At 40.6% G+C, this 14,177-nt stretch overlaps 1 protein-coding gene across 1 annotated transcript; it reads left to right on the top strand.

Moving 5' to 3' along the window:
- Nucleotides 1-1,361: 1,361 nt before the first annotated feature.
- Nucleotides 1,362-11,531, top strand: SUMO1 (small ubiquitin like modifier 1). The gene is made up of 5 exons (XM_066553874.1): nt 1,362-1,476; nt 6,415-6,489; nt 7,704-7,781; nt 9,388-9,459; nt 10,296-11,531. Exons 1-5 carry the CDS (start codon nt 1,465-1,467, stop codon nt 10,362-10,364), a joined length of 306 nt encoding a protein of 101 aa, XP_066409971.1. The 5' UTR covers nt 1,362-1,464; the 3' UTR covers nt 10,365-11,531.
- The last annotated feature ends 2,646 nt before the right edge of the window (nt 11,532-14,177 follow it).

Genomic DNA, 14,177 nt, shown 5'->3' with positions numbered 1-14,177 from the left:
TTTGTAACTTGGCATTCAGTGACAAGCAGAAATGCAGGCACAGAGTGCAGCTGGTTTGGTGTTATTACAGGGCAACATGGCACAGAGCATGGAGCTGTTTGTGTTAATGAATGCCCGCTGCCCAGAGCTAATGAACGTACTCCGCCCTTTCCCAAAGGTAGCTGGTAAAGTTAGAACTCTGTTTAGTAGCATGAGGATAATAATCACCTATTTCAATTGAGCTAATTTCTGTTGATTCATTGATTTTACATTCATGTTATTTTATGGTTCTCATGTGTGGAGTTTTTTTCTACTTGCTGGCCACTTAGAGCTAAGCATATGCCTGTGCCAGCAGTGATGCCATGCAGGAGTTGCCTGAGCAGTTGGAGAGGGGATGTTAGGACTCCATGCTATAGTCCAAACAGCTTGCAGCCTAAGTGTAATCTTTAAGGTAGATGTTACTTCTTGTGCACACCTCTGAATAGCCATGCTGTGCCAATGGAAAGCAGGCCAACTGTTCTAATGATGTATCTTTGCAAATGCAACTGCCTGGGTGCAGATTTGCTTAATACATGCGGATCCCATTGCTTGCATGGTTGCAATGACTTAAAAAAATGCACTGTGTCTCAACAGAAAAGTGAGTTTTGTTATGATATCTTAGTAATGTCTTAACAACCTTAGTAATCTTAACAACCTCAGCAAGATATCAGAGATAGGCAGAATGAAAGTGACTTTTGCTCCAAGATCTGCTGTTGTGGGAAGGGTTATGTGACTTCACAGAATTGTCAGGATTGGAAGGGATCTCTGGAGAGCATCGAGTCCAACCCCTGCCACGGCAGGGTCACCTGCAGCAGGTGACACAGGAACATGTCCAGGTGGGGTTTGAATGTCTCCAGAGAGGGAGACTCCACAACTTCCCTGGGCAGCCTGTTCTAGTGCTCTGCCACCCTCAATGTAATTAAGTTATTTCTCAAGCTGAGGTGGAGTATATTATGTTTTAGTTTACGGCCATTACTCTTCGTCCTGTCACTGAGCACCACTGAGAAGTGTCTGGCACCATCTCTTGGCATCCGCCTTTGAGGTATTTCTGTGCATCCATGAGATCTCCTCACAATCTCCTCAGACTGAACAGGCCCAGCTCCCGCAGTCTCTCCTCATGGGCAGAGATGCTCCAGGCCCTTCCTCATCGTTGTGCCATCCGCTGGCCTCTCCCCAGCGGCTCCGGTCGCCACAGTGCCCTTAACGTTCGTCGCTTCTTCCAACGGCGATCGCCCCTCTCGGCCGCGGCCTGGGTGAGAGTCGGCGCCGGTGCCGCTCCGAGCGAGGGCCGGGCGGGGCGGCGGGCGGAGCCCGGCAGGGAAGTGAGCTCAGGCGCACCGGAAATCCCGCCCGTGCCGCGGCCCTGTGTTTGCGCTGCGGGCAGAGAAAGGAGCGGAGCGCCTGCAGCGGCCCAGCCGAGCCTGCCGCACGACACGGGGCCGAGCCATGTCTGACCAGGTACGGGCGGCTGTCCCGGCCGCGGGGGGACGGCACGGTGGGCGCGGCGGCCCTGGGGGCGCGGGAGGAGCTGCCTGCCCTCCCCGCCCGCACTCTCCGCCGCCGCGGGGCAGCCCCGGCCCGGGGCGAGCGGAGTCGCTGTCGCCCGGAGGGCGCCGGGGGGAACGTTCCCCCAGGGGAGTGTGTGTGTATGTATGTATGGATGCCGATCTCCAACCTCGACCACATTCGAGCCTCTCTCCCCGTACGTTTTGATCCTTTTCCCCTCTTCCCTCGGGGTGTTTCGCGAGGAGCGCGGTCGGGCTCCAGGCAGGGATACTCGGGGGCCGGGGCGGCGTCCGGACGGAGCGGGATCGCCGCCGGGGCAGCCCCGGCCCTGGAAACCCGGGAATGCAGCGAGGGGTGACCTGTGTTGCACAACTGTTGTTTTCTTTCCTTTTCCATTTCCCGGGTGTGCGGTAGGATGGTTTTCCCTCGGAGCGGGCTTTGTACGGGTTAGGCTAGGCTTTCCAGGTCCTCTGTTCGCCCTAGGAATGCGAAAGCCTGGTTTTCTCCCCCTCTTTTCTCAGCTGAGCGTTGTAAGCCTGTATTAAACAACCCCGTCCTTTATCAAGACTCTGTCCTGCCTTCGCTCCAAGTAATATTCTCGTTATACCCCCGTCATTTCTGTCTTCTGAGCTGGGGACCTAAATAGTTGCTTGTACCGCAAGTTCATGGGTTGCTCGGCCTGGCATGTATACAGTGCTTTGCTTATAACTATTGCTTTAGGCTATGTGACCTGCTGCTGGAAACTTAAAACAGCGTTCCGGATTTAATTTGTATTCTGTTTTCCTTTTTTTTTTTTTATATTGTCGTTATAAGGCACTGTTTTCTACCAAAAAACCAGATCTTTCCAAAAGTGTAGCATCGCGATAATGTCAGTACCTACAAATGTTTCTTGTAGTGCCGTGAAGTCAAGAATAGTACTGGTGCCAGCCAGGAAATGAAAAGTCCCCAGAGACAAGGCTCAGCTTAGTGCATGCCGTGTGTGCTTTGGGGAGTAGCCTTGGTGCAGTCTGAGCGGCGAAAAGGGGCCAGCGCTGTGTGCGCTGGTGGTCGGCCTCCCCGCCCCCGGCTTCCCGGCACAATGCAGCTGACAATGGTGCTGCTGCCTCTCCGTGCCTGTGCTGGGAGAGGGGCAGCTGGAGAACAGCGATTGCTGCCTCCTAGGAGGACACGTTGTCTCTGTAGCGAAATACGTGAAAGTGACTGCATTTTAAAAAGAGCCGAACAAACCCACCAACAATTGCTGAACTAGATTTTATAGACAGATGTTCACGTGACCTGCTCTGTAGCTGTCTGCATATGTGAACCAAGGCGTGTTTTAACAAATAGCAGCTTTCATTAGTTAGGTAAATCCTTCCCCAGACAAGTTCTGCTAAAACACATGTGTATTTTGTCTTTGGGACGGCTTGAAGTGTGTAAAATTCCATGTATGTGATAACCTGTTGTGGCTATGTATTTTAAAGGTCTGTGAATAAGGAGCCTGCTATTCATTTTTAATAGATAAGGAAAACACTGTTAGATGTTCATTTCTGGGGGACTGTGCAACAAGAGCTAAACAGATGCTTAAAAAGAAGGATAACGTAAGGTTATGCAGCACTGTAAATCTCATTCCTCTTTTTATCAATCCTACAAGAATAACTGGATTACCTAAAATTGTGAGTTGCTTGGAGTATCATTCTATTTGGCCCTGGAATTAAGTTAAGAGGGGGGTCATTTATCACCAGTAAAATAAGGGGTTACTTTATTTTCAGTGGGAAATTGACTTTTATGATAAGTAAAAATACTTGAAAGAAGGGCAGACTTGAAAAAAAAAACCACGATTGCTTAGTGGGATCTGAGCAAAAATGAAACAAAACACAAATTGTTTTCCCCTCCCTTCAAGTGTCTTAGGCCGTTTTTGCGTTATTTGAATCTAAATGTTATCTGTTCATGTACTGCTAATAAAGAATGCCATAGTTTGTATGTATGTTTTCCACTCCTATAAAAAATGTAAGTTTATTTGCTTTGTTAGGAAGTATGTTGTACATCTGTTCCTCTAGTAATTTTGGTTTTGATGATTTTTCTTTAAAATGCTGAGAATAGTTTGGTTTTTTTAAGGTTAGATATTGAAGTTTGAGCTCTTCTGCACATTGGAGGAGGAAACTTGCAGTATGTTTCCTCACGATGTTTGTTTTGTGTGTGTTTTGTTTAGGGTCCTTATATAAGTGTGGGACAGTGCTAGGAACCTTATTTTGTGCTCTTTAGGAAAACTGCAATGAAGCCTTTAAAACGTCAGGCATCTAACGAAAAGTTAGAAATTGGAGTGTTGTGGTATTTCTGTTCCCTTTGTATGGCGGTCTTTATGTCCTGTTTCATGAGGTACCCTAAAGCACCCATTCTTTTCATAGGGCAAGAAGTCTGGAGGCTTGCTTGCTAATTACTGATCAGGATTTTGTCAATGAATGCTAGTAGTTTTAACAACTCCTTCCTTTCTTTATTCCTAAGTGTTTTTGTGTTGCCTTAACCATTTGGCATTGAATGGCAGTATAGTTCACTGACAAACTGCAGAGACCATTTTCAGACTTGCTGGGTCTTGTATCCTAGTGTAAAGTATTTTGCTCCTATTTTAAGTTTTGATTATTGGCACTTGTATTATTTGATTTTATATTTCTCTTCTGAAGCTACAGCTTTCTTTCCTCTTATTTTGTGGGTGAGAGGTTCTGGGGCTTGAAGCAAGCCCCTCATCTTTATGGTTTTTTTTTTAATCCCTCTGCTTTAATTCCCTCTGCTTATTCTACTGTTTGGTGCTTTCCCTATTTGTTTTTAATATTAGAGCCCTATTTCCTTGAGGGTAGGAATCAAATATGAATCATAGTTTTATCACTCATATTGGCCAGAGGCACTGTCATAGTAGCAATGATCATTAGTAATACCTTGTACAGGATGATTGGGTTTGGAAGCCTGAGTAGGTAGATCTGTTACAATGTACAGAACTATATAACTACTACAAATACCTCTACTGCTGGGATAATATGCTGTCATGCCATTTGTAAAGTAAATTTAGACAGTGACTGACCTGAAATGTCATGTAGTGGTTCTCTCAGTAATAGTGAAACAGGAGCTAGTTTTGAAGCTACAAACCAGATCATTAGAGATCTGAATCTTGGTCTGATTCCTAGAAGTTAGTAATGCTGCATAAAGACATTGAAACAGCTGTGCAAGTTATCAGAACAAGTTGCAGCTTCTTGTTTTTCTTTCTGGTCAGGAGTGAATACCAGTGTGTTTTTCTTCCTGCAACTAGTCCCAGAAGCTTAGTGTCCAAATGTGTTAGGGAAAACTTTGGGGAACAGAGGTGATCTGACTGTGTTACCTGTGAAGAACTCCTTTCATGCTTCTAAAGTGACTTGCTTGAAAACCTGTGTATGTCAGGCTTTTTGAAAGCCTGGGTTGAGTTTTTGGATTTGAGCTTGAAGGGTGATGAATCAGTCCCTGCAGTTTAGGTTGTGCCTGGATGGGTATTAAAAAAATAAAAGGTATTCAAACCAGGTGGAGTCTCTGGCTCATACTTCTTTCTATTGTAGAAACTGAATTGATCTGGGTTCAGGCAGTGAATCAAACTGATAGAGAGAACACTTCCTCTTTTTCTTCACTCCAGATTGAGACTGGTACAGATGGGAAAGGTGCTTGCTGACTTGCCCTGTGCCCTTCCCTGATCTTTTAATGTTCAAAGAAGTTATGTGTGTTTAACTTCTTTAGGGAGCAGGGGGAAAAAACTTAAAAAGCTTTTAATCTGGAGGTAGAGACCTATCTGGATGGCTTAATAGAGAAGGTTATTATTTTGTGTGTTTTTGGTATTTGATCCTAAATTTCAAGTCCAACCATACAAAGGATATTTCTGTATATTTAGAAACAGGTCCCTTTTGGGATGGGAGCCTGTGGTAGACACCTGTACATGTTTTGTTTATTAGAAAAGGATGATTTCAAACATGATCAGCAGGGTACCTGTGGTTATGATTACTTGGGAACAATTCTTCATGGAGCACCCTCTAGACCTGATGTCTGTAAATCCCTTTGTCCTGCAGTGGAACATAGCTAAAGGCCTGGTGCAGGATATGTAGTGACAGGCAAAGAATGGGGTTAATAACACCTGATTTCTCCCTTGTTTCATCTATCAACTGGTAACACGAAAACTCTGATGTCCTTAATTAATGTCTTAGAGTGTATAACACTTAAACCTTTTTGATGAGATTTAGTGCTCAAGCTGTTGAATCAAACTGGTCTGTACAGTTAGTTCTTACCCTGGAAAGATATCAAAACACTATAGTGCTTGGAACTGCACCTTTTTAAACTTAGAAGTATTGTGGTCTTAAGACAAACGTGTTCTTTTGTTGTCATAGAAAAGAAGTTAGCTGACCAGCCTTTTGAAAATAAGGACTACCTTTGATGCAGTGGGTTGAAAAATGTTTGCATGGTTCACTCTCTTTAAGTTGATAGGGTGTTACAAGTACTTTCTGTTTACTCTCCTCACGATGTTCCTTTTTTCTGTCAAATAGCTGAGCCTCTTAGTAGTCTTAGTATGCTTCTTGTGGGTTTTTTGCTGTTTGTTGTCTAGGAGTTAGAGGTATAAAATCATACTTCTTCTTTTTGTATGTCATCTATTTCCAAATGGTTCGTCTCTCATTTCTTATGTTCTTCATGGTGTTTCTTTTCTCTCATTAATTGAACTTCTCACAGGTAGACAGACAACCTTTCATAATACTATGTTGCTGTTATTTTTATGCACACACATACAGAGAAAGAAAGAAGACACCTTGAGTAGTCTGATTTCACGCAATAGAGGATGACAGCCGCCATACTCTCCAGTGGAAACAATAAAGTGTTACCTGATCAGGTCTTTTTATGTTTTTCTTGCAGGAAGCAAAACCTTCAGCTGAGGACTTAGGAGATAAGAAAGAAGGGGAGTACATTAAACTCAAAGTCATTGGGCAGGTGAGTTTTTTACGTAATTGCTTGTTGACATTTGATGTAGGTGTGACTTCTTGTATGGTAGAAAGGACCAAATGCAAGTTGATACTTTCAGTTCTTCAGTGTGGATCCTCCTCTGCCATAAACTACTTCCAGTTTCCAGAAATGTGTATTAGTATACTCTGGTATGTTTTTTTATGCATTGAGGGATTAATTTATCCAAGGGTATGAATGAAATAAGGGGCAAACTTGATAAATTCAGGTCCTCAAAGTTTGTGTAGTATCCTAGGCATGAGATCAGCTTTATTTTTCAGGGATAGGAAAAGGATTGTTGGCTGCCCTGTTGGTAGATGTAGCAACCAGATGAATGGTGGATTAGAAGTCTGAATTCTGGCTGCATTGGAATGTGAATGTTGAGAATGTTGGAATCTTCTGTGCAAAGAGCCCCTAGCTCAGATGACAGCTAGGATTGTTTGTTGGAGTTGTAGTGTTTGCTCCAGTTGGGTGGAGACAGATGACTTTCAAGTAGGACTAACAGGGGAAACTACCTTACCTCTTGCTGGCCTAATCAGCAGTTACAGGAACACATTGAAAAGCTGGAAGTGGCCCAGATGCTTTTTGCACAGAACCTTTTGCAATCTGTTTTATCTGTAGCCATTTTGACAGTTGCAGCTACTTGCATCTTAGGGCTAGTGGGAAGGACTACAGAATAATAAGATCTGTGATTTCTCCTTAGGTTAGTCTCATGTTGCCAAGTCGGCCTGTATCCTAACTTCTAGATAATTACTCTTAAATTGAACGAGGTTTCGTATATATTTTGAAGTGCAAGCTTTAACTTGTCTCTTTAGAGTCTTAGAGCAGAAATCCCCTGCATATGTATGTTTGTATTTTGTAAGTATATCATCTGGGTAAAGATGGCAGCACAGACTGAACCATGGATGGGTTTTAGTAACTTGAAATCCAAAAGCTCCATGTTGAGCCTAAGGCTATACGATGCCATCTGTTTTTTTAAAAAGTGCTTCCTGTGGAAGTACACAGCGAATTTAGTGACTGATAAATCATCCTGGAGGTTCACGTCATGATGCACCAAGGTATGCATGGTGATAGTTAAATCACATTCCATGTTTCATGTAAGTTTTATATAAATTTTTTTTTTCTTAATGAAATCTTTAAAAATAAAATAGATGAAGTTAGCAGTTTCTACAAGGAGAGTAAATTTTTTTCTTTTCTGTCCTTAGGACAGCAGTGAAATTCACTTCAAGGTGAAAATGACAACACACCTCAAGAAACTCAAAGAATCATACTGTCAAAGACAGGTTTGTGAAACAATGACATTCTTTAAAAAGAAAATAAAAGCCCACTGTGCTTTCAAATAAAGACTTTGGAGGTATCTGATGGTACAAACATAATGGTTCTCCTTGTGTCTTTTGACAAGTAAAAGTACTCCTATGTAAGACAATTGTGAAGTTATACTCTAAGTTAAAGAAATCTGCAATATTAATTGTGTATGTAGGTAAATAGTAACAATTGTTACAGACCAAAAACATATCTTCACTTCCAGATTCTGTGGCAGATATTGTGGATTCACAGCTGCTATTTCCAGAAGCCCTGGCCTAGTTTGCCCTCAGCTTTGGGGATAGATGCCTTGTGTGGCCTTTTCTTGGATAAGTGTGTTGGAGTTCACTTCAGGAGATATAATCATAAGTAATAATACTTTGGGGGCTTTTTCCTAATACTTTGAGACAAGTTGAACTTGTCATTGAAGTGTTCTTTCATGAAATGTTATTTTTTGCTGCCTTTCTGGTGTAGGAGGAAAGATAAGATCAAACACCAGATACATTTGTAGCCAAATCCAAATGGTTAAAATTATGATTCATTTTAAAAACCTGATTTTTTTAAAATCATCTTGGAAATAATTCATGCAGCATTCTTACTGACTAATGAACATGCATGTGTGGAATTCTTCCTTAAAGAAAGAAATAATTGTTTGAGTAAACACAACTGTCATCTCCTGAGCTGAATTCTGGAGGGTCTGTGATTTCCTTCGTTGCAGTCAGTGCAGTTTTAGGTGTCAAGTAGCCTTTCTCTGGTAAAGGGACTATGAACATTTCTTCCACATTGGCCAAAGGGATTGTTGAAACAGTGTGAAGATCTGTCCTTACCTGAGAAAATTTTCTGCCTAGTTGCAAGCGGTATTTGAGAGCTAAGTGATAAAATTGTGTCCTATTCCACATGAGTTTGTTCTGCTCATAACCTGCAAGAGAAGGAAAAGATGAGGTATTTGCCTTATCTGTTGATGTGAAGTATGACGTTCTGCAAGAACATGGGCACCTTGTGCAATAGACATACTTTAACTTAACTCTGTTTACCCTTGGGATGTTTGTTTCACTTTGTTTGAATGCTGTTCGTTTTTCTTCCCCTCAGCTCTGCTCTTTCTTGTTCCCAGTGCTGAGCATTTGCAGAATTGATAATGATAAAGGTTGTGATTCCTTCCTGTAGCCATAGAAGATTGGGAAAGCAAGGGTAGGAGTTCATGAAGTAAATATCATGTTTCTCCTGTTGTCTTAGGATCCTTAAATAAGGCTGATACACGGTTCAGAAAAATATTTGTGTAAACATATCTTGGGAGAGAGGGCATAGTCAGTACTTAATTCATAAATAAAGTTTAAAAAGCTAAGGAAACGTCCTGGTTGTTCCAGTGAGACTCTGGAACAAACCCATTTTGGCACTATCATACTTTTTGTGTCACTTCTTGGTAGTCTACTTGAATGCAACAGAATATCTGAGCTCCCTGTGTAACAGGAACTAACACTCTTTTATGACTTTCATGTGTTGTTTTTATTTAAAATGTTTTTTTCTTGCAAACCCATTCAAGATTCAGTAAGCTGGGTTTTTTTCTTATACATATGTTTCTTTTTTTAGGGTGTTCCAATGAATTCACTCAGGTTTCTCTTCGAGGGTCAGAGGATTACTGATAATCATACCCCCAAGGAGGTGAGTTTCTTCCTAGAAATATGGTTTGACTATATTTCTTTAACTAGGATCTTTTAGTAACAGCAGATAGGCAGTTTGGAAAGAGCCTGCTTGGACCTCCATATGTAATGCCCCAGAAAGGAGGGTGTAGTCACTGCTTGCTGGGGGGGGAAAACACGAAGGCAATCTTCCCATTGTTGAGCTTGAACTTCAGTATGACTTTGGAATAAATATGTATTTAGTTCACATTTAGTAGATCAAAGTGTAAATAAACAGAAAACAGTTACTTCTGTCCAGTGACTTCCACCAATTGTTATGGAAAAGCAGGAAGAAACCCATAATAATGACCTTCTGGAAATATCGAACAAACTTGTTGACTATGAAGTTGAACAAGTTGCTCTCTCTGAAAGAATAGTTGTAAACAGGCTTTGAGTTGCAAGGTGTAGGTGTTAAGTTGCACTGTGAGCTAGTAGTGCACTATAGATGTAATTCATGTGGCTCTACAGCTGATGCTTTCACTATGATGTTGGTGATGTCCTTGTTCCCCCTAAACAAGGGGTTTAGAGAAAGGTAAAGCCAGCAACTTCCAGGCTGATGTGGACTGCTCCACAAGTGGGTCTTTCCTGTAACGCTTTTGCTTTGACTCAAATACCTAAGTCTGAAGCAAATGCCCAAAAATTGTGAATATTGTCTAGTGAGATGGAGACTGAAACTTCCTTCACCCCTTTGATCAATTATGATGGGACAAAGGAACAAAGCATTGTATAATTTGTCTAGGACTTGCTCTGATTTCATCATACCAGATTTATACAATTATTAATAACAATTATTTGCTGTTTTTTTCTCTGTTCTCACAGCTGGGGATGGAGGAGGAAGATGTGATTGAAGTTTATCAGGAACAGACGGGGGGTCACTCAACAGTTTAGATCCTTCTGATTTTCTTCCCCCTTAATCCTTTTTTATTTTTAAATAATAGTTCTTTTGTAATGTGGTGTTAAACACTGAAACTGGCACCCCATCTCTGGGAGTTTACTTTCAAGCGTCTGGTATTTTGAATTCTCGTGCTCATTATACACTATTGTTTCTGTTTTCATTGTGCTGAACTTCTGTGATCCAGCTGCAACCTTGCTCCCCTCTTCCCTTCTGCCCTCCCCTTTAGGAATACATGTACTCACATGCATTTGTATGTTCACTGGGTTCGTGCATTTCAGGCACGAAGGCTGTAAGATCTGCCAGGTGGGCGAGTGTTCTTAATGACTTCCATATCTGCCCTGAAGTTTTGATGTGTGACTGTCTCACTCCTGGACTATAACTTTCAGTGCGAGATGAAGTTTTTCAGAGAACTAAACTGTGGAGAAGTCGTGTATCCATAACTCAGAGCTATTTTGCTTAAATTATGCTGATGGCCCAATGAGGAAGATCGACAAGTCGGAAATGGAAAAGCTAGAACTGTTGTCATCTGTTTCTTGCTCCAGAGATGGCTTTGCTGAAGATGTGAAATTGAAAGCCCTAATGATTTTTAAATATTACCAGAAGAGCCCAGAAGCATTTTAACCTCATATAGCAATTAGTATGCGCAGGTATCCATGCAGGAATGTTCACAGCAGCCAACTGGTGTTACTTTGACACGCTTGTTTGTACCTTTTGGCCTGGGACGTGGGTTTTGAATGGACATTGTCTGTACCAGCTTCATTTAAAATAAACAAGAAAACCAATTTTATAAACAACTTGCATTTTCTTTTCAAATGATTGGAAATGAGCAAAACCATTAGAAGTTCTAATTAGGGTATGCTTTTCCTGTGATATAAGTTGAAGCCAGAAAAAAATTGTGCTCTGTAAATATACCTCATAAAAAGTTTTCTTTTTTCCTACTTGCCCTCTTAAAATACTTGATCTGCTTGTTTTTCAGGTGACTCTTAGAGACTACTAGCAGTTTCTTCTCTTGGAAGAGACTATTCACGTACAGTTACGTAAATCTTCACTTCATGCACAGAATTTAAACTGAAAATGCAACTTGGAAGTAAATAAAGATGGCTTTTAATGTCTACATTTCATATGATATGGTACCATTAAATAATCTATGATTGATGACATGGAAGTGTCATGACAGTTCATTGGGCATCGTTATCAGGGTCTACATGTTCCATCTACCTGCAGGTTATAAATGGTCAGTTTGAGAACTTGTTACTTAATATGAAAGCTGAGGTGGGAGATACTGAGTAGAGTAGTGCGAAGAGAAGATTTCACTGCTCTCTCTGCTTCACCTCTTTTGCAGGTGAATAGGACTTCTTTGGTAAATCAAGTTCCATATAAATGCCAGCTTCAATTAAAAACATATGCTGGCATACTATGAAAAATAGCAGGTTTTAAGTACTTTTTTAAATGGCATTTGCTGTAAAGCTAGAGTGCATTTTCGTTCATGCTTGTGGTTGTCCTGTTCCTGATTTAGTAATTTTGTATGCATAGTTGCACTAAGCAATTTTTTAAAGATTAAAATTTTTGTTTACAAAATGTCAGAATATGGGGTTTTCTTAAAGTATTTTATGTAATTCAGTTCTTAAGGAAAGAGGGATTGCTATGATGATGTAGAATGACACAGCTTTTCTGCATCTACCTCCTATTGCTTTTTTAAAATACTAAATACATTTGCTTCAGAATACCAGAAATAAAACAGCCTTGTGACTATTACCAGATCATCTTTTAAATTAAAATTGGTATACTGCTCTTTTTTGTAGGCAAGTTCCTATTATCTCTCTTCTGCAAACTAGGAACTGAAGTGCAGCTACTGGGGTCACTGTGGAAGCTGAAAGCAGAGCTGAGAACTGAATCCACATCCCTGGGGTTTGGTGCTAGTACTCCACTGGCTGCCCTGACTATCTTTGCTTCTAGCTGTTCACTTTCCTCTTCCAAATCACTTTTTATATGCTCATTTATATCAGCTTTCTAGCTGAAGCACTGCATTTGGTTCTCTTGAGACTGTGGAGGAGGGTTTTCTGCAAAATGCAGCTTCAGTAGGATAAAGCTCAAGGCGAAGATTGCTTTTTGTTCTGTAACCTTGTCCTAAAATACATCTCTTCAGTGAGTGGATGTGGAACCAGTGACAGACTGATTTGACCTCTTTCTCAGGCTGGTTGTGAAGCTTCAAAGAGCCTCAACAGAGCTGCTGGTCTAAAGTCATGTCTTTGCTGATAGAACAATAGTAAGGGGAAAACTGTCCCGCCTCAAAGATTAATATTGAGATCTCTGTGCAAATTGAGAAGATACATGTGCTAGAGATCCACTAGTGCCCTTTTTAAAGAAGTTAATTCTTTGGAATTACAGGTTGAAATCTGAATTTTTAAAGTAAAACCAACCTGAGTTTTGAAGTCAAGAAGCTAGATTTGACTTTTTTTTTCCTTTTTTTTTCCTTTCTTTTCTTTTTGAAAGACCTAGTCCTTTTCAAAGAATTTCTTTTTAAAAACATGGTCTAGAGTTGAAGTTTTAAAGCACTTACAGTTTCAAAAGCTGTAACTGGGAATAAGGTTGTATTTCATACGTTGGAGAAAACCAGAGAATCTTTCCTCTTGTAATTTTTGTCTTTGCTTACTTGTATATTAGAAAAAGGTTGGTTTTAACTGCTTTAAAAAAGTGTTGGGAGAACAAAACGATCTTCACTGAGTCAGTTAATGGAATAGAAGGTGGAAGCTAATACTTTATTTTGAATTGTGATAATATATTTAGTTTTCACTATGGTGATGTATAAAAGCTTTATTGAAAGGCACTTTACAAAACCATCAGTTTTAACAGCTTTTCTCAAAGCTGCTGTGCCTAGAGGATTTGTGTATTCTCCTCAGTATAAACATGTCTGCATGATCACCAGTTTGATAAAATTAGGATGTTTTTAAGTTAAATGCATAAATGTTGGCAGGATTTAGACTTCAGTTAATGTTAGATAATGCTAACACAAATTCTGCCATGAATTTTGACTAGCCATGTATTGTTTTAGAAATGTTACAGTTGTTTACTGTAGTTTTTAGCTTTTCATAATTTAAATGGAAATTATTTAAGAATGCAGTATTAAAATATTTATGTTGACCTGTGCTGTGCATCTTCTGTGTGCACGCTTGAATTATTGCTCTTCAGGTTAAGTTTTCTTAAAAGAGAAAATCAACCTCTGAAGCACTCTACAGAGACCAGTAGGAATTGTGCTGGATGTTTAGACTGGTTTTGGTTTGCTTTTAGAACCAGTACTTAATGCATATCTAATGAAGTTCAGCTCCAGTTTAGAGACTGCAAAAACTCTTCTCCACAGGAAACTCTACAGGAACTGCAATATGAATTGAATCTACAAGTGTTACACTTTGCTAGAAAATATCAGAGAAGCAAAAAAAAAAAACCAAACCAAAAAACAAACCCAAACCTGGTTAATAAGGAAGATAAGATGAGACCTTACCTTGCTACGGTTTCTCTGTAGTCTTTGTAGTCTTTTTATTGCTGAATCTGAAATCTAGCTGCTTCTTACAGTAGCATGTTTATTGCAACTTCCTGTTTTGGAGAATTCCTCCTGAAGTCAGCACTGAGGTCTTTATACCTTTTTGTAACCTGGTGATATCATTGTTTTGTCTCTTAACATAAAATGGACCAAAGAATCTATTTGGCACCTCAGGTCTGTCTGGATTAATTTCTATTGGCTGACCAAACATGAATGCTTTTACTTCTGTTGTTGGGATGTCAACACAGACCAGTGCTGCAGTCTAGGA

The sequence above is a fragment of the Molothrus aeneus genome, chromosome 7, assembly GCF_037042795.1.
Source record: "Molothrus aeneus isolate 106 chromosome 7, BPBGC_Maene_1.0, whole genome shotgun sequence".
Classification (NCBI taxonomy): Eukaryota; Metazoa; Chordata; class Aves; order Passeriformes; family Icteridae; genus Molothrus; species Molothrus aeneus.
This window is presented reverse-complemented; position numbering and strand designations above follow the sequence as displayed.

Bases quoted from the DNA above. Each gene is read 5' to 3' on its own strand.
- SUMO1 (XM_066553874.1), top strand. The intron at 6,490-7,703 runs GTGAGTTTTTTA...TTCTGTCCTTAG, and splicing joins AACTCAAAGTCATTGGGCAG to GACAGCAGTGAAATTCACTT. The intron at 9,460-10,295 runs GTGAGTTTCTTC...CTGTTCTCACAG, and splicing joins ATAATCATACCCCCAAGGAG to CTGGGGATGGAGGAGGAAGA.